The following is a 25,745-nucleotide window of genomic DNA, read 5'->3' on the forward strand; positions in this document are numbered from 1 at the left end:
CTATGAACAGACTCAAGCACATCATGTGGTAGGTAACCATCCTACTATATCTACTCAAGGGTCCAATCCTGAAACCCTTACGTAAGTAATCTTAATTCACAAGAGTTGTGCAATTGAAGTAAATGGAATTACTCATCATGGGTAAGAGTTGGGGTATTGGACTCAAAGGCCCATCCTAAAATATAATGGGACAGAGATGGCAGAGTCAAAGCTGGTTGGAAAATTTCTCTTAAAAAATCATTGTGTATCTGGTGTTTATCAAAAATACTGGACAGACTCTAGCAGCCTCTGATTATCCACACAGCAGGTACATCAGTGGAAGCAGGAGCACTTGACTTTCCAATTTGCCCCCATGATATGTCTCAGGTATGGCCTGGAGGAATGGCCTCTTGGGATGACAAAGTCTCCATGCCCACTTGCAACCCACATTGATACCAGTGTGGCTCTTTGATCCACTCAAGTAGCTGGACTGCATTTAGAGGCTTCTGTCTGCTAATGCCTGTGAGCTCTAATGGTCCTGGTCCTGTAGCTCGAGGCTTATGTTTTTAGATCCAGATATAATGACCCATCCATAGGGTCACTGTTACATATTCACATCCAAACCATCACCACCCCTTCCAAGGCTGAAACAAGAGTCCCAGTTGTAGTGGGGGTGGTATTTGTATAGTTAGCACTGTCCATTGTGGGCTGTACTGAAACCATTACGGGGGGATAGCTCAGTGGTTTGAGCATTGGCCTGCTAAACCCAGGGTTGTGAGTTCAATTCTTGAGGGGGAAAAAATCAGTACTTGGTCCTGCCTAGTGAAGGCAGGGGGCTGGACTTGATGACCTTTCAGGGTCCCTTCCAGCTCTATGAGATAGGTATATCTCCATATATTTTTTATATTTTATTTCACATAGGTTCAATGAAGAGCCTCCAGATCACGACAAGTCCAGGTCACTACCGACCTGGGCTGATTTTGAGCTGGTGACCTAGAGATGAAGAGCTCTGTATCTCATTACCAATCTGATTAGCCAATTAATCCCTCTATTTGAACTTTTTTCTCTCTTCTATTGTTCACGATAAGGTGGAGGAGCAGCAGTGTTTGGAGACCATTGATTATTTAAAAGTATAATGGGGTTCAAAAAAGAATTAGGCCAGGTCTACACTACCGTGGTAGTTCGACAGCTGGCAATCGAAGTTCCGGGTTCGATTTATCGCGTCTGGTCTGGACGCGATAAATCGATCCCGGAAGCGCTCGCCGTCGACTGCGGTACTCCAGCTCGGCGAGAGCAGTACCGCGGAGTCGACGGGGAGCCTGCCTGCCGCGTGTGGACCGCGTCTGAACCGCGGTAAGTTCGAACTAAGGTATGTCGACTTCAGCTACGTTATTCACGTAGCTGAAGCTGCGTACCTTAGTTCGAATTTGGGGGTTAGTGTAGACCAGGCCTTAGATAAGTTCATGTAGGACAGATCCCTTAATGGCGATGGTCAGGGATGCAACCTCAAGTTCTAGGTCTCTCTAAACCTCTTACTGTCAGAAGCTGGGACTGGACGACAGGTGATGGATCTCTTGATAATTGCCCTGTTCAGTCCCTCTGAAGCATCTGGCACTGGTCCCTGTCAGAAGATGGGATACTGGGCTAGATGGAGCATTGGTCTGACCCAATATGGCCATTTTTATGTTGTTCTTATTGTTTGCTGTGCAGTGCACTACTCTTAAAAAAAGACTTTTATAGGTGGGAAGGTGGCAGGGGTCAAGGTACATACTAGCCTTTTGCCACTGGAGACCCAAGCTCAAATTCGGATTTGGTTAGATGTGAAAACAAATGTGGTCTCCACCTTGGTAAATGTTTTCATCTTAGAGTATGGAACAATTCAGTACTGGGGATTGTCTACTTGAGATACCAGCGTTGGAACAGGGCAGGAACTACTGGGAAAGCCAAATATTAGACCCATGCCTGTGCTATCCATAAAAGTACAAGAGAACTTGTGGTCAAACTAATCTCCTAGGAAAATAGTTTACACTTAATAACTCAAGGTACATTTAACCTTCTAAGAAGTACATCTCTGCTTTGGGCTGGGACACATCTGACTTCTGTCAGCATGCATTAAGCTTACTGTGTTTTGAATCACAAGCTCCAAAGTTATGTAACTCTTTTTGCCTTCCTTATGTTTTGCAGGAAAACATATGGAAAACGACATATATTCCTGTATCTATATATAGATATACTGAGCGCACTTAGCGAAACGTGCGGTGAATTACACCCAGACTATTTGTTGTGGCACTGGGCCAGGCTTGATGAAGATAGCCTGTTATAGTGCCTTAATCTGGGAGAGACCCTGAATGCCATCCCAAAGCTTCCAATTCATCTTATACAAGACTCTGGATCATAAGGAATTGCTCTGGAACTCACAAAAGCTGGCTTTTGTTTCTTCTATTTCTCTTCCCCTGCCATTTCCATCTATAATAACAATATGGGACTGTTTTGAACACATGCCTTCAGATGCTGTTTTTGTCACTCCATTTTAAATGAACCATATATATGTTTTGTCTCTTTTCTCTCACCCCGAACAGATTGATAGTTGATCAAGAGGGATGGGTATTTACAGTAGCTTCATTTGTGGAGCAGTATATGAGGCATCTTCATCACCAAACAGCAATAAGAACAACCAGACTGGATTAATCCATTCCTCTGTTAGTACAATATGTATATTTGGATGAGAAAAGCAAATTAAGGCTGGGTCCCATAGTAACTTATCCCTACTATCAAAGCCTGCAGTATATGCCCGTGTTAGAAAGGTTTTTAAAACAAATCAACAACTCTTGTACATATATAAAAAAGAAATGCATTTTTACATTATAGTCCTTGTCAAAGTTTCTGCCGTGCTGCTTTTTGTCCATGAGGCATTTGTACAAATATCCCTGAATAGTGACCAGGTGAATGGACCAAATAATATTTAGGAGCTGTACAGCAGCACACATTCTCAACTAGATGCATATTGTATAGCATACATACTTAAGGGCCTGATCCTGTGACCACCAAAGCCAGTGAGAGTCGTGGGTACTCAGAACCTCTCATAAGCAGACCCTAAGATGTCATTAAGGACAGCTAGGGGAGGGGTTTCTCATCAGAGTGCTAGACTGGGACCCAACCCTTGCAGGACCTTGGGCCCTTAAAACTGCTCTCACTTTTAAGACCCCTCCTGTAATATCCTGAGTGCCCTCAGTTCCTATTGAAATCATGGAACAGACCTGAAAAAATAAGAATCAAAGCTTAAGGGCTGTGAGGTTCTAATCGGCTTGTAATGTCCTTCATCTGAGCTATCTAATCAGTGCAAGGAAGTTGTTGATGCAGTGAGGGTTTCTGGTTGAGCACATGTTGTTTGCATAATGTGCTCCTAGGATTTATTTGCAGGTGTTGTGTTGGCTTGTTTCTACACCAGCTGTTTTCCCTACTGGAGAAGGTCTAGTTATACATTCTCCCTTTTGATTTCTCTAACACATGAGTTATTCCACGGCCTTGCCAGTTCTCAATGGGGACAAGTCACAGAAGGGAAAAAAAAAAAAGGCAAAAAATTACTTCCAGAACAAAGAAAAAACAAAAATCAAACATTAAATGTGAACAAGAAATACAAACATGAGCTTTAAGTATGTGTTTGAGGCAAAAAAACAACTGCCAACTGATTTCTGGAATAGATTTCCACGTAGCGATGTATATGGATCACTCTGAATAACGGCTCACTCAGACTGTCACCCCACAAAACAGATCAACTTACAGCACCCCCAAACTATTGAGAATATTTCTGAGGTGACATACAGATATCAGAGTTGCCATGAGACCGTAGGCAGCACCCTCTAAAGATGTAAGCAGAGTAACAAGAGAAAGCATGGTTTAAAAAGCTGAATATATTTTACAAAGTTGTCTCAAACCTACAACCCCTCTCTTTGCAGCCCTGGCCGATATTTAAGTTACCTTATGTAGAAGTGACAATGCTCTTCAGAATCCTCAAACAGTTGAAAGTTTCTCTCTACCCATTACTACTGGAATGCAATGGTGGTAAAGATGGGGTCCAACAACTTATTCCCCCCCCCCCAAAACAAACAGTCACCTGATTTTTTTCCAGGGAGTCGCTGAGCACCTTTTGATTCCCATTAAACTTTCCATTTCATTTGAGTGCTCCTGGGAAGGGGCTGAGTGCCCTCATCTGCCTCTGAAATCAGTAAGAATTGAGGATATTCAACACTTTCCAGGATTGGGCCCCCTAGGGCAAGTATTAGCATTTGCTAAGGAAGGCCTAACTTCAGTCTGAGGGCCAGAGTCTGCTTTCTTTTACACCAGTGTAAATCTGGAATAACTTGATTGAAATAAAAAAACAAAACTGCTCTGGCTTTATACCAGCATAACTAAGACCACAATCTGGTTTTAGGCTTAAAGAAGTCACTGTCTCCTCAATAAAAATACAACACAAAAAAACGTATTTTGTCCATCGCAAGCTAAACTACTTTGCTGCTCAAAAAAGAACTATAGGTCTGATTCCTCATTTCAAATATCATTTCTGCCTGTGCAAAATAGACATAAAATTCTATCAAACCAAAATAGTAGGGTTTGCAACTCAGTTTGCACAGATCTAAATGACTCTACAAACGAGGAGGGAGTGGGAGGCAGATCCCTGGCTCTATTCCAGCTAAGTGTGCTCTACCCTGCCAGCTCAGAAGGGCTAGAAAGCCAGGATTACCAGCCAGCTGGGGATTCCCTGGTTGGTGTAGAGCCAGCATATTTGTCCCTGTTGGAAGGATGTGGCTGGGGCAGGGGGTACGGTTGGAGTCCTTTTGCATTATAGAGAGCCCCAGCTGGTGCAAAGACCTATTGAAGGATTTGTCCCAGGGACTTAACCAGCCCCTGAAGCTCTGAGTATCAAGGGACCCAAAGATCAGGGCCTCTGTTTTTTTCCCTGTGACAAAAATGAGGACAGCTTGGAAATCAGCCTATCTGCTTAACTTACAATACTGTACCAATAAAAGAGACCAACATAACCACCATAAAAATAACAGGAGTACTTGTGGCACCTTAGAGACTAACAAATTTATTAGAGCATAAGCTTTTGTGGGCTACAACCCACTTCTTCGGATGCATATAGAGTGAACCATATATTGAGGAGATATATATACACACACATACAGAGAGCATGAACAGGTGGGAGTTGTCTTACCAACTCTGAGAGGCCAATTAAGTAAGAGAAAAAAAAAAAAAAACTTTTGAAGTGATAATCAAGATGGCTCAGTACAGACAGTTTGATAAGAAGCAAGTGTGAAAATACTTACAAGGGGAGATAGATTCAATGTTTGTAATGGCTCAGCCATTCCCAATCCCTATTTAGCCCTGAGTTGATTGTGTCTAGTTTGCATATCAATTCCAGCTCAGCGGTCTCTCGTTGGAGTCTGTTTTTGAAGTTTTTCTGTTTTAAGATAGCCACCCGCAGGTCTATAACCACCATAGGGTATGACTTTGTCTTCTCCTGTGAGTTGCTCAGGCTTTGAGAAGAAAGAACTGATGTTCCTGAAGTTGATATGCATGTTGTTGGTAGTGAAACGCACAGATCTGGAACATCTGTCCTAGAAGCATTTTACTGAGCTTGCATTTCAACGCACAATATGTTTGCATGGCCTGTATGAGTGTGTATACAAATGAAGGCCTCAATTAAATTTTTTTCTTAAAACCCATTTTCCATACTATGGAGACAATGCACAAGTCTGAAAAAAAGAAAGAAAAGATTTTTCTGAGCTTGGACAAAATTCTTCACTGCAGCAACTGCGCAAATATTTTTGACGGGATCTGGTTCATATAGAGAAGATGCAAATAAAATTGTACAGCACAAGGCCATGCACACACCAGTCAGTTCCGTGGTATTGTAGATGTGTAATGGTTTGCAATACCACCAGCTCACCAACCGTTATAGTAAACTTTTTTGAGAGAGACTGTACAAATACCCCAAAAATCAAGTGCTATAGGCTCTTAAACCAAAATCTTTGAAAAAGTAAAGCAGTGTTAGGAGAAATATATTGTTTAAGGTGAGATATTTGAAAATGCTTGAGAGTTAGGTGCTTTTTAAAATCCCTCCCTAAAATACTCCTTGCATTTTAGAACACTGTACTAACCTTGACCAATTTTGAAACCCACCCTAGACACAACTCTCTATTTCAGTACAGTTATGGATTGAAACCCTTGTAGTTGCTGGGAGTGTAATATTGGAAATGACTTAGTTTGTGTTAGGTTTCCTATCCTATTACCAATCCCCTTTCTGCTCCCTGGTTGGTGCTATGAGAGTAGCGAGTGAAAGTTAATGTCTGAGCCTGCGTTAGCCTAGGTGAAATGAGTTAGTGGACTTTGGTCCAGTGCTGTGTTGCAGTCGGCCCTATGTAGAATCTCTCTAGCTACCTATTGAAGTTCTTACAGTGGCACCAAGCCAGTGTAAGTACCTGTAAGGCAAAGGGTTGAATGGGCATTGAAACTAACCCTCAGACAACTGGAGTTAGCCCTCCAATTCGGAGTGAGGGAAGCTTGCACTGTCATTACCTTTTTGTGGATTTAGAAGAACATTATCATGGATGTTAGCCCCAAAAAACCTGACTTACCTAATTATCCCATTGGTAAGTTCTCACCAGCAAGACTCAATCTTTTATCACTTTCCTTCAAACTGAAACCTTCGGAGGGATTCTGATTCTTCCTGACGCTGCAACTATTGAAGAGGAACAAGGTTAGTGGTTTATTGTGAGATTTAAAACAAACAAGTGAGTGTGTGTATGTCCCTCTTCCCTTATGGGATGCAGAGCCCCATTCTCCCAGAGAAACTTCTATATACTGCTCTGTCAAGTGTCTAACAACTTCTCATTAACGACGGGGGAACAGACTCATTCTTGCCATCAGAGTATGAGCCAAAGACAACATCTCACATATAATAGGTAGAGAGGGAAATGTCCTGTTGGGCTAGCCAGCCCTAATCCAGTTAGGGCAGGATTCATCCCTACAGTATATTTTCTAAAATTTTTTGTCTAGTCTATTATTTATATTACAGAAGTGCCTACAGGCCACAATTGCAGTTAGGGCCCCATTGTGCTACCCATTCTACAGATTCATAGGGCTAGATCCACAAAGGGGCCTTAGGCTTTGCAGTGCCTAAACTAGGCAATGGGAAATGTTAAGGAGAGGGGTGGAGCCTAAAACCTGCCCAACAAAAGGAGTTAGGTGCCTAATGTGAGGCACCGTCCTCTTCTTGGGATCCACTGCTGCCCAACCTCTCTTGTTGTTAGGTGCCTAAGTCAGGTCAGTCATTTCAAACAAAGAAGAGCCCTTAAACCCAGTAGTCCCAGCAATCAGGCCGTGGGAGACCCACTCTGATGCAGAGTAAGAACTTGAACCCAGTTCTCTCTCTTCCCAGGTAAGTGCCTAGCATCTGGGTGATTGGGGTGGGTGTCTCTGTCTCTCCTGAGAGAGCTTTATATAAAATACTTATTCATTGGAGTAGGGACTTGAACTTGCGTCTAACATCCCATGTGGGCCCTTAACCCCTGGGCTGTAGAATCCTTCTCATGCTCTTGGTCACTGGCCTAATAAATATTTAAGTATTTTATACAAAGTGGAACAGTTTCAACAGAAGACATTGAGTGTGGTCCTACCAGATCTGTACCTAGAGGTGAGCTAGGCAGGGAATCAGCTAGTTTGAAGATCTAGCTGGGGCTGGCATAAGCTAGACACCAGGTGTCAGAACTAAGGTGACTTTGCACATGCCTGCTATCAGAAATGTAGGTGCCATGGGGACTTTACTGACAGAAACTTAGATGCCTAGGGAATTTACATGCCCAAAGGGTTTGGTGGCAACTGAGTGGGGGTTTTGGATTTAGGTGCCTAAAGTGGCAGTTAAGCATCTAAATCTCTTTGTGGATCTAGCCTCGTCAGCAGTTCCTGCACTTAAAAATTGACAATCTACAAACCACAGGAGCTTCCTCTTCCTAGCAATCATCAGTACTGTCCCGATCTCCAAGTCCCTTGCACCCCCCATGCTCCACAGTCCAGATCTCAGCTCTGTTCTTCCTGCAACTGCTGCCACTACACACCCCCTTACTGCCAACCAACCTGCCCTCCTACCCCTCTTGTCTCAGATCTGATACTGTCCATTGCCCCCACCCCCCTTAAATCTCCCCCACTCTCCCATTTCAGCTTTGCCTCCTCACTTCCCCACTCCTGGCTCAGCTCCATCACCACCCACATCAATGCAACCACTCCCAATTCCGCTCCTCCTCTCCACATGCTCCCATTCCTGTCTCAGATCCGCCTCCCATCTTCCCGCTCTGCACCCCACATCCTCTTCCTGCCAGTCCCCTCACTCTCTTTAACCGATAGTGTGCTGCCCCCACTCTCACTCCCCCCGCATTGCTCTTACACCCAGCTCCCAATGCACTGACTCCTCTATTCCTGGTGTCCCCCTCCCCATGTTCAAACCCCACCACTGCTCTCCCCTGTCCTCCTGCTGGACCCCATAACTCACCCTTGGAAACTTCAGGGCCTGAAGTGGGGGGGCAGTGGTGATTCCACCCTCCCATCCCCACCATAAGCTGCTTCTGGGAGTGGATGTGCCCCTCATCTTCCCCCAGTCTATAGGGAGGTGTCTGCAGAGGCAGAGCAGCCTCATGTTGAGGCCCAGGCCTGCCTACCCCCTACAGACAGGGAGGCCCTGTGAGGAAGGATCCTGCCATATAAAATATGGCCCCACCCCCTAGAGGTGCAGCTTCCCTGTGAGACAGAGCTCTGACAGACAACCCCATTCACACTGGGGGATGTGGCTTCTCTAGGCCCAGCCTATTAGGCACAGACTGGAGCTGTGTGGGGCCCAGGCTCTGAAAGGTGTGGGGCAAAACAGCCCTGTCCAGAAGATGGGGCCTCCTCATGGACTGAGGGGGCACCCTGAAAATCTCCCTTGGAAGAGGGGGGCAGGGGCCTGCTGAAGAGAAAAGCCCAATCAGGCAGCCCCAGAAGCTGATGGGAGAGGAAGGGAGAATGGCCACTGCCCTGCCTGAAGACTGCACACAGTGAGTGCTGTGGGGAATTCCCAGGAGACCGGGGAAGAGGGGCTGGGCTGTGTAGGGCGAGGGAGGTTCAGAGTTGGTTAAGGGGATGTGTTGGTGGGGTGTGAGAGCTGCTGCAGTGGCTCCTTCTCTGCCATAAACTACTCCAGCTGCCCTTCTCCCCGTCCCCAAGCATGATGGTGGGGGAATGCTGCTGGAGCAGCTAGTAAAACGCAGGCACAAACACAGCTCCTGCATCCACTCCTGTGGGTCACAGGCACCTCTAACGACCGCTGGAGGTCACCTCTTGGTGCAGGGAGGTTGGTGCATCATTAGAGAGAAAGTCCACCTGGCGAGCCTGGCCCCACAGAGAATGGGAGCATGTGACACCTGAATTACAATGCCCAGGAGTTACCACAGTGCTATTTCAGAATTGAAATATTTTGGGGTTTGGCTATTCCCTTTTAGTTAAAAAAAATCAGTTTTCCAAAGAAAGCAGACACTTCTTTGGTGAAAATTTTGTTTTAATTGAAAATCCAATTTTCTATGGGGAGGAAAAAAGAACATCAAAAAGTTTGGATGGAAAAATTTTGACCAGTCCTGTCCCTTACCCATCACGGGGCTTGTCAAAAGAACCTTCCTTTTCACAAGGGAGTTCTATGACAAGCCCTTAAATGAATAAGTGGGGATCATTTCTGTGGGAGCCCTTCCTCCTGGCCCTCCAGGGACATAGCTGGGGGAAGCAGGGGGGAGAGTGAAGTTCTCCCCCCCCGCAATCAGGCAGCAGTGCCGGGGGAAGGAACTGCAAGCCCTCCTTTCCTGAGGAAGAACAGCAGCTGGGAGAGCCTGGAGACTCTCTCCCCCAGGCCCCAATGCAAATACCCCCAGACGCCCATTAGGAGGGTGCAGGGGGAAGTGGTTTGGGGCCAACAGGAGAACCCTGTAGCACCCCCAGACACCCGAGGAGCTGGGCTGTCATGCCAACTCCTGAGGTGTGTTTAGGACAAGTCCCATCTCCCTGCCCCCTTGCAGGCAGGAGAGAGGGGGCTTGTTCCCTAAGCTGCCTCAGGAGGTGGGGTTGCTGCATTAGTAATAAAGCTCCCTGCAGACACAGCTGGACTGGAAGCTGTGTTTGTCACGCTATCAGCTGCCCTTTCTATGATCCATAGGGTCAGGGCCAGCTCTACTGTTTTTGCCGCCCCAAGCAGCGCGCCGAATTGCCGCCGCAGACGGCGGGGGCAGTCCGTGTGCCGTTAGGGCGGCATGCGCATTTCCGCGGCGGTTGCAATTTGGCAGCAGCTTCTGTCTTCAGCCGGAAGGTAGAAGCCGCCGAATTGCCACCGCGGGGCAGCTAAACATAGAAGCTGCTGCTGAATTGCCGCCGCCGTGGAAACGCACGTGCCGCCCTAACGGCACACGGACTGCCCCCGCCGTCCGCGGCGGCAATTCGGTGTGCTGCTTGGGGCGGCAAAAACACACGGACTGCCGCCCCTTGCAGATTGCCGCCCCAAGCACCTGCTTGGAATGCTGGTGCCTGGAGCCGGCCTTGCATTGGGTGCTTGAGTGAAGACAGAGGTGACAGTTGGAAGCTGAAAGGTTGTGAGGAACTTGGCTCTCAACCCCACTGCACCTGTAGCAGCAGATGTATGGTAGGGAGCTATGCACCTGAGAGTCCTGCAGTTCTCCGCTGCGTGCCCGCTGCCCTGGTCCATGGCAGAGCTGAGAGTGCAGGACTCTGAGGAACGCAGCTCCCAACGGACCCAACCCCATTCTGCTTGCAGCTGTGCTCACCTGGGGACTCTGTATTAGCACGCTGGTTTTTTGTTTTTGTTTTGGTCTGGGAATAGCTGCTTTATAAGTGCGAGCACACTCAAATAAGTTTAGAGAACTTGAGTTTGAGACTTCATGAAATGCAGGCTGCTTTATTCATGTGGTTTCTCTCCCGAATGGGACTCATTTTATGGAAGCCATTGCAATATAACAAAGCAATTACTAGTGTAAGCAACAGTGAGTGAATTCCCTACAGAAGCCTTGCATTCTGCGTTTTTATTAAGGAAAATATTAGTGTTATATTGCAACTCTGATTCATCGTCATGCATTTATGAAGTCAGCCAGCTGGAGTTGTATGTGGAGGGAGTGGATATTGAATGTATCGTACAATCAATCAGTCGTACAAAGTGTTTCCACTAAAAAAAAATCTTCAAATGCAATTTGAATGTCCAAGAACATTAAACAGACCAACACCAAATTCTGTGTCTAAAATGTCCTCATTCTAAATGCTTTTAAAACAGGTGCTAAGGTTTTCAAATTGTTTTATACAACGGATGGAAATACCAAAATCTATTTGTAGTGTGAGATTATGGCAATGTCAAGGATGTTGCTTTGAATCGGTAAATGAGACTAAATTTGCAATAGTCTCTCAGCCACAGATGAAGGAATTAGTATGTCTCGTGCTTGAGTCACCCTGGGTGTGGTAGCATGCTATATTGACAACCTGGCAACCTTAGAGAAAAACCTGTGGGTAGGTCTTCACTGCAGAATTAACTCAGGCTCTTACTTGGGCGTTGTCCCTAATCCCACTCTTATCCGCACACAAAACTCTCTCACCGAGTTTAGTGGTACTTTCAACCTGGGCTAGAAGGCTCATCTGGGTTTGTGGGCTAAAAGTTATTTGAAGCTTTCACTGAGGCTGTTAGCCCACCTACTTTGCAGTATATGCTAAATCACTTGAGTGCTGATAGTCCTCCAATGCCTTCCCACAATTCCTGCTGTGTACCAAGAAGGACAAACAAGTTCTCCCACAGTTCTCTTAAAAAGAATCATAGAGCAGGTCAGTTTACTGCAGCACAATGGGATATGCCCACAGTTAGTGACACACGCAGGTGAGTGCAACACCAGTGAGGACCCAGTAACTCTGGTATGGTTTTGCAGTGTGGCTATTTGCACCTGGACTGTTTGCACTTACACTCATGTACTGATCACCTGAGTGAAAACATACCCTGAGAAATCGCGTTCTGAGTCTTCTAATGTGTAAATAATGACAACTTGAACTGTACCCAACCACAATTATGGATCCAATCCCCTGCCCCAAGTTTTGGGACAGTTAGCATTTGGCTGTCAGCTTTGTAAATAGGGCCTTTCTCCACTAATACGCATTTGTGTGCTTCATTCGGTTTATTTATTATCTACATGTCATGATTAATTTGATGTAGATATAGTCATTCCTGTATAAAAACCTGAGTGGGGGGCAAGGTCCATTTTAAAACAATGTATTCCTGCTGAGTAAATTATTGATCAACTGCAAACTAGGCAAATCTCTGCATTTTGAGTTTAACTATGTTTTCAGGAAATAAAGCCACCAAAGATTAAAAACACTCAACATATTTAAATGGAACAGAAAATTGGCAGATTAGGGCTCAAAATGTCTAGTTTGACTTGGTTCTGTGTAATTTCCACATGTTTTTAATAGCCTAGTAGTAAAAACCAATAAAACCACTAGAACCAGTGAAATCATAATGAAACATTTCAACATTGGTATTTTTTTCTTTTTGTTTTTGCTTTTTCTTCTAGCTCTTACAGTGTTTGTGGTAGATGCAATGTGAGATATCAATGGAACATAAAACATTTTTAAATCTGCTTCCCTTGCTTTTTCCATCTTATTAAAATACCCTTCTCTGGGAAAAAATGCTAAAGATGTAATGTCCCTGCAAGCAGGGTCTGAATGAACTCTCCCCTGACTGCTATTTGGGGCGGGAGAGACTTCAAGAGCAAACTGTATTTCCATGAACACACCTACTCTGCATAGGTATCTAGCAAACAGGAGCTGTGTAGCTGCAAGTGATCAGCTTTGGCTGGTGTTGGGTTACAAATCACTTTAGTACTGAATGCAGGGGTAGTGAAATGTTGCTATCAACGTTATCTTCATTGTATGATTAAAGGGGAGTAGAACTGTGCTGAGCTTGTCCCGATTGAGGGGTCACCCTCAGCTGAAATGAACTTGCTAAGCCAGATTCCTGTGAGAGTAAGAGGGGTGGGGACAGGTGTTCCAGCCAGGAGATGTGGATTCTCCCTCCGGGTCCCTGCTCTGGTTTAACCTGTTCCTCTGTTTAAAGATGGAGCTAAATAGGCTTCATTAGGAGCCTTTTGTTATTTTAAGTACTCAATAAGAGCTGAAATCACTTGTGGTGGGGCAGAGTTTCTGCTCAGACTGCTGAGACTGACCTACAGAGGTCATAGCAGAGGGGCAGGTGGCAGCAGAAGGTGACTGATGGGCGACCAGGATGGGGAAATTGAGACACAGAGAGACTAAGGTTTAGATTCACAAAGGGGACACTGGCATTGCAATGCTCAGGGTTGCAGTGCCTAAATCCTAGATGCCCTACTGCCCAGTGGAATTCACAGACCTGAGATCGGAGCCCAGGTGCCCTATGCATTGTAGGGGGAGAGTTAGGTGCCTAAAAAGGGATTCTCAGAAGCCAGCGAACTGAGCAGGGAGCCATCTAAATTAGCCAGGAGAGGAAAGGAGAGGAACTTAAGTACATTTGAGGATCTGGGCCATAAGTGGCTAACATTGATCTGAATCTTAGGCACTTCACTGACAGGCTTGGGTAGAGTCGCTGCTTGGGATTGTTAGCTGTGAACCCTCGCCTCGATTAAGGTGCCTAAGTCAAGTCAGTCCATCACTAACTCAATATAAAATCCTAGTGGAGACAAGGCCCTGTAGTTTTTACCTTAATGTAACTAGTGGAGGCCAACCCTATACCCACCACCTAGGGTTGACCTTGACTAGCTACAGCAAGGTTAAAAACTATCCATGCCTCATCTCCATTAGAATTTTAACTAGGTTGCCAGGCATCCGGTTTTCGACCAGAATGCCCGGTCAAAAAGGAACCCTGGCAGCTCTGGTCGACACCACCAACCAGGCCATTAAAAGTCTGGTCAGCGGCGCAACGGGGGAACGGGGCTAAGGCAGGTTCTTGCCTGCCCTAGCTCTGCGCAGGTCCTGGAAGCGGCCTCCAGGTCCCTGCAGCCCCTAGGCGCATGGGCAGCCAGGGAGGCTCCGTGCGCTGCCCCCGCCCCCAGCGTCAGCTCTGTAGCTCCCCTTGGCTGGGAACCATGACCAATGGGAGCTGCAGAGGCAGCACCTGTGGGTGTGAGAGCAGCGCATGGAGCCTCCCTGGCCACCCATGCACCTAGGGGCTGCAGGGACCTGGTGCCCGCTTCCTGGGAGCTGCGGTAAGTGTCACCGGGACCCCTAACCCTTTCCCGTGCCTCAGCCTGGAGTCCCCTCCTGCACCCCAAACCCCTCATCCCCAGCCCCACCCCAGACCCCGTACCCCCCAGCCCAGAGCCCATACCTCAACCTCCTGCCCCAGCCCAGAGCCATGTCCTGCACCCCAAACCCCTCATCCCTGGCCCCACCCCAGAGCCCACACCTCCAGCTGGAGCTGCTCAACTTTAAACACAATTAACCACATTGTGTGTTAACTATGTCCAACAATAAGAAGAAGCTTTATATCAAGTGCACTGCTAGTGAGTCAGAGGAACACAGTCAGATTCTGTTACAACTGTGGTGTTAGGAGCACAAGACCCATGTGTAACGATGCTGGTTCTGGCGGGACCCAACTGAGAGTGCCAATTCGGGACAAATTGCTTAAAGCAGGGCAGTTACAGCCCAAGGCTGGGGTTTCTACGCACACCAAGACAAACCAAGCCAGCCAAACAGAGACGACTTTGGTCTCACCCCACTGGCTAACCACAAGTCACACAAGCAATTCCCTCAGACACTCCAGTTTCCCAGTATCACCACCAGTGCCACTCGTTATGGGGATGAATGGTTATGAAAACTAGTGCCCCAGTAAAAGAAAAAAGGTTCTCTCGATCCCAAAGGACCAAGCCCCAGACCCAGGTCAATCTACAAATCAGATCTTACCCACAAATCACGCTGTTGCCAACCCTTTAGAATCTAAAATCTAAAGGTTTATTTATAAAAGGAAAAAGATATAGATGAGAGCTAGAATTGGTTAAATGTAATCAATTACATACAGTAATGGCAAAATTCTTGGTTCAGGCTTGTATAGCAGTGATAGAATAAACTGCAGGTTCAGATCAAGTCTCTGGAGTACATCCCCCGCTGGGTCCTTTGTGTAGAACTTCCATTTGTAGCAACGTTCCTCCAGAGGTATGAAGTAGGATTGAAGACAAGATGGAGATGAGGCATTAGCCTTTTATAGTCTTTTCCAGATGTAAGAACACCTCTTTGTCCTTACTGTGGAAAATTACAGCAAAATGGAGCCTGGAGTCACATGGGTATGTCCCTGCATACTTTGCTGAGTTACAAGGCATATCTCAATGGGTCAATTGTATAGCTGATGGTCTTTAATGGGCCATCAAGCAGGCTAGGCAGAGCTGAAACCAACTTGTCTGGGATGTCACCCAGAAGAATAGCAGAAGTTTGAAATACAGACAGTATAGAGCCAATATTCATAACTTCAACTACAAAAATGATACACATATACAGATAGCATAATCATAACCAGCAAACCATAACCTTGTCTTGGACACCTTATTTGACCCCCTTATACAATGTTTGGTGCCACTACAGGACCTTAGTTGCAACCATGTTCTATACGGTCCCAGTTCAAGTCAATAACGTGACACCATGACTTTGGAAAGAGTGCACAAAAGTATCTCAGAGATGCTAGAGGATCTACCGGACTGCCAACAATCAATGGCAAGAGTGATCAAGTGCCTTAAAACTGCCTATTACCAAACCCAGGATGATAACTGCACCTCAGGGAACTCCCTTTCTATGTTCCTCTTCTACAAGGAATTCAGTTGGGTCCTGGGAAATGTGCCAAGCCCAGAGCCCAGAATGCTGCATGACAATGTCCTCAGTGGAGAAAGAAACTTCATCATTGCAATCCATAAGCAGTGAGCTGCAGTTCGTTAACTGTTTTCATAAAACTCCTAACCAAATAAATAAAAAACCTTCTTATGCAAAAGTCCTTTACTGTATGTGGAAATACGTGAACAGTTTTTATCAACTTCTTAAGCTGACCCAGGCCCTGAAGCTGAAGCATGGGATAACTACATTATGTCACTCCCCCTCCTCCATGTCACCCTGCAAAACCAATATGTGGGAGCACAGACCATCCCTGATTTCCCTTGTGCAAGTGGAGCCTGCCCCAGTAATGATAGATGCTCTTTCTGGTTGTGTGTTCCATGCCAGCAATGCAGCAGTATGAGTCTACTCCTGGGAAAATGGATCACCTTTGGCCTTGCAGATGTTGTGCAGTGCACAGCTGGCCACGATAGTATGGATAGCACTGACAACACTGGCATCCAAATGGTCCTGAAGGCACGGCTAGCTAGATATCACTCTACCAAATGCACATTCCACCACCATCCAACAGCTACTGAGCATGTAGTCAAACCTTCTTTTGCCAGGGCGTCTGAGATCAGGTGCGGTTTCATAAGCCATGGAAGAAGGGGATACGTGGGGTCCCCTAGAATAACAGTGGGGGCAGAGACTCCATTTATAACAATGTCATTTGGAAGGAAAAATGTCCCAGCCTGTCCATGAAGGTAAAGTCCCAATCTCCAGAAAACCCTGGCATCATGCACCTTGCTAGCACATCCCATATTGGTGACCATGAATCTGCCCCAATGGTCGATCAGGACCTGCATATTGATGAAGTAGTACCCTTTCCAGTTTATGTACTTATGTGCTCCTTGGGAGGGCAAACTATGGGCACACGAGTCTCATTGATAGACCCACCACAATCAACTTGCCAACACCAAACTTATTAGCCAGAGAACTGTAGCAATCTGGGGTAGCCAGCTTCCAGATGGCTACAGCGACCTGCTTCTGGACCAGCATGGCCTCCCCTCATGCCTGTGTCCTGTTGCTGGAGGGTCAGGGCAAACTGTTTGGACGGCTCCAGGAATGTCTGCTTCTTTATGCAAAAGTACTGGAGTCACTGCTGGTCATCTCAGGTCTGAATGAGAATGTGATCCCACCAGTCTGTGCATGTGGTCCTGCTCCAACAGCACCAGGCTCTACATGGGGAATCTATGGCTATGGTAACAGGCATGAGCAGCATCAGCTGGTTTGCAGATGCCATGTCTGTACCCTCCTCCAAGAGGGACCTTTCATGCTGCCAAAAAGTCCACCAGCATCTCACAAATGCACTGCCTGATTCCTGAAATAGGAGTGAAAGCACAAGCAGGAGACGTTCTTCCACCGGCACTGGATCCATGTTGCTAGTTCTGGTTGCAGGGAAATAGCTAAACTGGATGGGCCAATGGGCTAACAGCATTTCCAGGCTGTGCCACAGGATGACCAGACAAGTTCTCCCATAGTACACCATGAACCAAGCCCGAGTGCTGCCACAGCTAGCATGGGCACTAAGAACCCTGGAAGATGTCCCCAGAAGCCACAGTGTCTAACTCGTGTCTGCGTAATGCAGTATGGAGGTGTCAGCACAGCTATGAGGCTTGCATAGCAATGCAGTATGGACGCTCAAGTGTAAGCTTGGAAAGAATGAGTCTGCAGGCATGGGTCATGCAGATCTGGGTTTACTATGTAGGGCAGACATACTTCTAGAGGTCCCATTTGAGTGATGCACTGGACAAACATAAAGAAAAGATAATCCTGGTCCCAAAGAACTTACGTACAATCAAAGTATAAAATTAGAGACTACGAGTGAATACAACAAACAGACAAGGTAACTGAGTTATGATCGCTGTAATAGGCAGTAGTCACAGCACACATACAGAAGGCATGCGCCGCAGTGATGGCTGAGGTTTTTAATGGCACCATTGACATAATATGAACTAAACATTTAATATTCTCAAAGCAAAGTCTAAGCTATTTATCAATGGGGTATAGATGCACAATATGACTAACAGAGCATTCATTTTAAAGTACATTTCCTTCCTTCCTATAAAAATGTTCCATTTTGCCATTTCATACCTAAGACTTTCCCATGCCCCACCTACTGAAAGATGGTGAGAGAGGGTAAACCATTATGTAGGTTAAAGATATTCATTAGATAAGCAAGACTCACTGAGGACCACTGGCTTTTTCCTCTGAGTGAGGAAGCTTTTCCTTTTGAGAGGTGTATTTTGTGGAAATTATACAATTTTCTAATGCTAGGATTGATTTGGGTCTCTTGAGGCCTCACTACACTCTGAACTCATGGAGGCATTCAGGGTAAGATCTTAACATTTGATGTGACTGTTCCAGGAAAGAAAAAGATGGATCTCCTGCACAGAGAAAAGTTAGATGAAGGTCATATAAAATCAACCAGCAGCAGTGCAGTAATGTTCGATCTCCTTTGTGTGCCTGATATTGATGCCCCATCTTTCAAAGCCCTATGACCACCAAGAGGACATCTAGTCTTGAGTCTTGTTTCCACTTTTGTGTTGGTAATTTTAACAAAGGAGGGTTTAAAACAATATTTTTAAAATTGGGGAGCTGAATTCGCAACTGTAGGATCCTAATTAGGACATCTTTTTTGGAAACTTGCATCAGGCACCTAGCTGCCTTAATGATGGGAGCCATATAGTGGTGTGGAGTGATATACCATGTATATAGTCCAAGAGCTATCCTGACGTCACAGGGTAAGAAACTACACCTAGATATTATGATGCATGGTGTCCTATATATACCTAGAAGATAATTAGGAAAGAAGGCACAGGGCAGGCAGTGGGGGTTTGCAGTCCTTCATAGATCTTACCATTTGACTAAGGACTTGTCTACATGGTGTGTCAGTGGACACTAGCTGGGGTATAAAGTCTACTGTGCATCAGCATATCATGCACTAACCAGCCTGCATGGACCCTGCTGGTGTGCACTAAAAGTTCCCTCGTGCACTTAATTTGAAGTTTGAAATGGCAGCGTCCACATGGGCCAATTAGTACACACGAGCTGGAGTATAAATTCCAGTGCAGGCCAGCGTGTCTCGCGCACTAACGCACTGTGTAGACAAGGCCAAAAAGTAGCATGTGGCTTTGCTGGCTGGCACCCTGATGGCACTTTTTAGCTGGCACTCCAGGGCACCTTGGAATCAAGGTGTGTGGGCAGACTTGTCTAAGAAGTAGGTACCATATGACTGAACTATTCATTACAAACATTGGGTCTGCCTTGCCCCTTTGGCAGTGATTTACACCTGTACAAAGTAGGTGTAAAAAGCTACCAGTTCAGAATGATAGGATTTTGCAGCCACTTGCACAGATATAAATGACTACACAAGGAGCAAGGCAGTGGAGAATCAAACTTGAAGGTTGTTACAATTTAGCGTCATTTTTGGTTTAGTGAACCATTCCTCAATTGATCCTGATTTCTGCAAATGTATTCATAATACATAGGCATTCTCTGATAAGTTTGGATGAATCAGTTCTATTCTAGGGCTTGTTCAGGAATTGTTTGCTTTGCATATTTGAAACTACTCTTTAATTATTTGTGAAGTGGAGTTCTGTGCCCCTGCCGATTACTGGGGGGAGGGGCATGCCCTTGCTTCCCCCTGCCCCTTTTGCATGCCCCTGCTTTTGGCAAGTGCTGAAAAAATTGCCCTCTCTGAATAGACTGTTTAAATTCAGAATTTTTCCCATAGAAGACATCTCAACATTCAGCAATATTTTATAGCACCAGCTAAAGATTTTCAGGAACTGATGTGGCAGGCATAACAATAACAAAATACACAGGTATTTGGCAGGAAATAGTTTGTGATCTTTGTACCTACCTGGTTCTGTATCCTTCCAGAAATCCTTTCCCCCCCAAGACCTACCTAACAAAACATGAAAGTTTGAATGTTCTGAGCACGTCATGCCGCCCCCCCATCCCAGCTTTGAACAGAGAAGTAAGAATACATTCATTCTAGAAGTGCACAGATAGCCTATTTTCACAATGTCAGGTTTATTTTAAAATGTTCTTCATTGCAAACATTGGTAACACACCCAGCAGAATTTATTGTAACCAAAGATTCAGTAATGGCTAAAAAAAGAGACAACATTCAGTGTAGTCCAACCCATGGTATAATGAAAAATAAAAAGCCAGTTTCCACAGCAAACTCCCTACAAAACCCAAATATTACTCATCTGCATTGGATTCCAGTCTGTGTTTAGTCTGCCCTTGGAATGAAGCATATTCGTCAAGAGCTTTGAGAATTGAGCTTATACATATACAGTGGAACAGTCTATAAATGAAAAGAGAACAGTGAACACTCTTTAGCACCAGTGCTTATGTGTTAGGGCTTGCATGGTTCTGCCATTGCAGGTATATTGTACTGATTCTACTGCAGAGATAGATTTTTAAAAAATTCTGTGTGGATCTGGCACTTAGAAGGCAAACCGTCCTTTGCAAGAATCTAGACATCTTTGAACCATATATTGCAGTTTGATGCCTGTCTTTGAAGTGTGTATAACAGAATAGCTTTTTAAATGTGTTTTCTTGCAAAGATAAATATTTTGCTTTGCTTTCAGTTTGTGGCATTATTAGTTACAAAAGATTTGCCTCTTGAGATCAGTGCAATTTTCTTAGTGCTATTCTAAAACTAAGCGTAAACTCTTTGTTTAAGGAGTAGAAGAGAAGACAAAATTAGTACACTCTCAGTACGTTTTGTAAATTCGTTTCTGGCAGCAATACATCTACATAAATACCATGTTCATAATTAGTGAGATGCAAAAAAAGGCTTTTGTCAGAAATAATTAAAAAGGGGTTAAATAAAAAAAAAAGCAAAAACGGAGTGTCAGATACTATACTGGAATCAAATCAGTTTGCCCAGGGAGAACCAAAGTTGTCCATTGGTTAATTTCCCAGTATTAAAATCATCCCCCTAAAGAAGCCCCCTATCTCTTTCAAGCCTTGTATCTTTTCTCATCACAGCTAGTCTCCTAGCTCCAGTACAAGCATGCTGACCATAACTCCACATTTTTTTCCATATAAGACAGAGTCCTCCCTCCAGCTGTGAGGTAGTGATTGGGTACCAGGTCACTGGGTATCAGATACCATCAAACGTAGCAATTACACATTTGTTTCCAGTTCATTGATTTCAATAGCGCAGTGGTCTTTACTGTTGGATTTCTTTGTGTGGTTCTCCGCTGGGTTTAGTTCTTGCTCCACTTGTATAGGTATGTGGTGCTGAAACGCTTTCACTGTTTCTGGTCCATGAGACTCACTCATGTTCTTCACACAACCATTTCTCTGGTAAGCCATGATTTGATGAATGCTGATGGGTTTAGTTTCACAGATCAATGGCACCTGTGTGGGAAACAGCAAGATGCTGCATATTATCACTGCTAAACACAGGCAATGAATCCCATCCTAATGATGCAGATAGGCACCTAGTGCAATTGGCAAAAAATGCCTGTGCAGGTTGGACACCTAATTCCCAGTGAAAGTCAATGGGAGTTAGGTGCCTAACCTGCATAGGCACTTTTTCCCAACCCTCCCCTAGTTGCCTATCTGCATCTTTAGGCACCTAAATACTTTAGTAAATCTGGCCCTTGGTCCATCAGCAGAACTGTTGTTATCACTGGAAGTTCAACCATTCTTCAAGGCAGTATATGTCCCTTTGCTTAGAAAAGGGATGAATGGCTAAGTGAATGTCTATTTATATTCACCCTGGGCCCGATTTTTAAAGATATTTAGGCACCTAAAGATGCAGATAGATGTCTAATGGGATTTTCAGAAGCTCTATCAGCATCTTTAGGTGTCTAAATATCTTTAAAAATCTGTCTCTCCCTATTCCTTCCTGCATGAACGAGAGACAGCTAAGAAACTTAAATGTAAACAAATGCAAAGAAGAAAAAAGGAAAAACTACTTATGAAACATATAATCAACCGGCAATCAGTGTTCATTGTCATAGGATTTGATCAATGCAAATAATTTAGTAAGATCCTCAAAAGAGATGAGTAGGGAAAACGCCCACAGTTAGACTACCAAGTTACAAGGGTTACAAACCCTAATGTGTCTGGGCCAGATGGAGTCATGTACAATACTGCATTATCATGGGGCTCCTCCTTATTGTCTACTGATGCTATGAGGGGTTTTGTCTTTCTCTGAAGTATAATGTAGAGGCTACTGCTGAGCCAAGACACCAGATTGAATAGACCATTGGTCTATCTATGCTTTGGTACCTCCTTGCCTCCCTGTTACCAACCTACTAGAATTCTGAGCTAACATAAGTTTTTCCCTCTGTGCTGTTTCAAAGGAAAAGAGGATTTTATTGATTAATTTTACAAATAATGTGTTGAAATATCCTTAAAATAGAAACCAAGATGGTCTGATGGGGAAAACAATACGCAAATATTGGCAGAGGGAGGAGGTGGGCTTGCAGCTGAGACAACCTGCCCTTTGGGTATATATGACTAACTACACTAAATGTGCAGCCAAAACATAAAGACGACTAATGGTATGTTTTAAGATGGTTATTGAGTGCCAAGTAGAAAATAAATCTCCCTGCAAACAAGTTTACAATCCTTCAGGGGGATTGGGTTATATATTTGAATGGAATACGATGCTCCAGGACAGAGTTTTAAGAACCTTCCTCCAAAGGAAAATAATAGTACTAAATACTAGTCCTGTATTAGTCAGAAGGTGAGACTAGATGATCATAATGTTTGTTTCTGGCCTTATAATGGATTAAATATGTTTCTGTTAGTCTGTATGCTTCAAAAAGGCTCCTAGTTTAGCCAAGGTTTTAAGGGCTCCATCCTGTGATCAATGGGAGTTGAGGGTGCTCAGCACCTCTCAGTATAAGACCCTAGCTAACAAAACATGAAAGTTGGAATGTTCTGAGCACATTGTATCAAGCAGTGACAATGGGATTCTCCAGAAAGATTAGGAAGTAAAATGGGAGAACTGATCAATAATAATTTACTATTCTTATTTGTGTTATTTAGTTAAGCTCTGCATGAGCTGGATGCTATGCAAGACCTAGAAAAACACACAGTCCTGCCCCATGAAGAGCGAGAGAGAACCACTCAGTTACAAGCTGTCCTGGCTGAGCAGAGGACGTTTATTGGGGGCACTCCAATTAACAGACGTGATTGGGAACTAACACTTAGGTGGACTAGTAGCAATAGGGCTGGCGGAAGAAATCTGATTTAGAAAGGGATTTGAATGAAGAGGGGTCACCTTTGGACCAGGAGTGGGCGTTCCAGGTGTAAGGAGAGGCATGGAAGAAAACACCAAGAGAAGAGTGGGAGAAGGAAACAAAGGGAGTAGAGCACAAGGACTGTGAGAAGAAGTAAGAGGAAAGAAAAGCAGAGATGTAAGCAGGGGCTTGTATGTGATGTAGGAGGGGTGAAGATGCCAGTGGAGGGATTTTAGAAGGGAGTAACATGTTCGCAGTGGTGGAGGGAGGAAGATTATTTTAGCAGTGGGTGTTGTGAGCAGTTCTACCATATTCACTGTGATCATGAACATACTCTTCATTTGTCCTTTTCTGCACATGCACAAAGATGGTTGCCATCTTGCTTCTGGTCATAATTTCACAATCTGATTTTTTGTGCCAGAGTGGCTTTTTGCATGATCTGATTTTTTTTTTTTTAAAAAAAGCATTGTCCCAAAACTTCACAAGAAAGCAAAATGTTGGGAGTTGTGAACTCACCCAAAATGGAAAGAGAAATGTCATGGATAAAATTTCATGGAAAAAACTTCTGACTTTTGTAGAGCTCTATTTACACCCCTGGCCCCATTTAATTCTTATATACGTATTCCTGAGGGTCCTACATGTGGCACATGGCATTTTGTGCAATGCGCTATAGAGCCCACAACATAGTGTTCTGGGTTCTCTAGAGGTACAGTATTCAAACAAATACCTTGCACTGTAGGGTCATACTCTTGGGAATGACTTTAAAAAGCCATGACTCTGACACTACCTGCTTAGTTAGGTGATGGTGCACAGTGATGAAATCCAACTGCTATCCTATATTTGGAGATACTTCCTTTCCCCACCTCCAGAGTTTAAAATATCATCCCTCATTAAAGGGCAACAATCAATTGTTTAAACTCCATAATGTATCTTCTGTACTTTCCTAAAAAAAAGGTAAATCCTTTACACGAATGCTACAAATATTACCTACTTTTGCATTTTGATCCATAGCCTAATTTTGTTCTTTCCATTAATATAAATTTAATCCAGAATAAATGAATGTGAGAAGTTGATGTTTAAAATATTTTTATACTGACAAGGAGTTCATTGCTCCAGACTGACTCATTTTGTCTTGTTCTTACCTCATCACCATCCTTGGTGAACTCCTTTCTGCAGACATGAGCCATGATTCCAGCAGCGAGGGCATCTCCCAAGACATTGATCATTGTTCTAAATCTGTCTCTGACAAACAAAACAGTGGTGTTAGGTGACAGGTGCTCCATCTTGGAAATAGTCATACCTGCAACAGGTACATACTGATTAAACACTTTAAATATTTAGAAAAAATCAACTCAAGTATAAGCATTGCTGTTTTCTCCACAATCTGTGAGCTATTTGCCTCTATTAATAGTATTGTATTTGAGTATTTAGATATTAAAAATTCAGAATATTGTCTGATTTGGGGACTGATCCTGCAAAATGCCAAGTTCCTCAACTCAAGTGAGTTGAGGGCAATCAATATCTTGCAGGTCCCTGATAAATGAAGAATCACAGCACCCAGAATGCTGGATAAGGAGATCACTGTGTGTAGTACAGTCTGCAATTTGCCTCTTACTCTCTTCCAGAACAACATACCCAAATAACAATGCTTTCCTAGCAATATCAAACTAACGGGAAACAGTCAACTCATATCACACTCCTGTCTGAATACACCTTACCTGCTATTGTTACAAGTAACACTTAAGACTAGGACAGAAAGAAATGAGAGAGAATATTTTCAGTTTATTGACTCTGTGCATTTGACAGCATCTTGTGTATAATAGATTTCACGATTCTCATATCCTGGGATCAATTTCAGTGTTCTCCCTGTTTAGTCAGTTAAGCAATCTGTTTCTCCCTGTTTGTACAGGTCTCTCACACAGCAATGCTAAGAAAAAATATTTTTTAAAAATGGATTGTAAAACCACAAATATTGATGGGACTCACTGACAAGGATAGTATCTGAAACTACTTTTAATACATTATTTCCAAGTGACAATACACCTCTACCCTGATATAACGTGACCCGATATAACACGGATTCGGATATAATGCGGTAAAGCAGTGCTCCGGGGGGTGAGGGAGCTGCGCACTCCGGTGGATCAAAGCAAGTTCGATATAACGTGGTTTCACCTATAACACGGTAAGATTTTTTGGCTCCCGAGGACAGCGTTATATCGGGGTAGAGGTGTATTTCAAGTTAGAGAGACAAGGTAGGTGTGGTAATACTTCTCCCACCTTGTCTCGTTTATATCCTGGGACCAATATGGCTACAACTACACTGCATGTATTTCAAATAACCGTATCTTTTTGTGTGTGAAATACATTGAAAACTTTATCATATTGGTAACTTAATTTATGAATTTGTATAATAAAACTGAGATTCAGAATCATTCAGATGTTTGGCTTATAAAAGTGAATGAAGGTCCACTATCATACTACTCAGATTTCAAAGCATATAGAACACAGTGGACTTAAACTCTATGGGCCAGACTTTTCATACACTTTATGCATGCTTAATTTGTATGCCTAATTTGCAAGTGTATTTGCATGCCTAAT

General features: G+C 44.2%; 1 protein-coding gene across 1 annotated transcript in view; it reads right to left on the bottom strand.

Annotated features, from left to right (window-relative positions):
- Positions 1–21,072: 21,072 nt before the first annotated feature.
- Positions 21,073–25,745, bottom strand: part of SLC1A7 (solute carrier family 1 member 7) — a 90,286-nt gene continuing 85,613 nt past the window's right edge. The window contains exons 10-11 of the mRNA XM_065409229.1: positions 24,290–24,389; positions 21,073–21,309 (exon numbers count right to left, since the gene is read on the bottom strand). Of these exons, the coding sequence (XP_065265301.1) occupies positions 21,073–21,309; positions 24,290–24,389 (337 nt within the window). The remainder of the gene's footprint in view (positions 21,310–24,289; positions 24,390–25,745) is intronic.

This window comes from Emys orbicularis, chromosome 8 (genome assembly GCF_028017835.1).
Source record: "Emys orbicularis isolate rEmyOrb1 chromosome 8, rEmyOrb1.hap1, whole genome shotgun sequence".
Taxonomy (NCBI): domain Eukaryota; kingdom Metazoa; phylum Chordata; order Testudines; family Emydidae; genus Emys; species Emys orbicularis.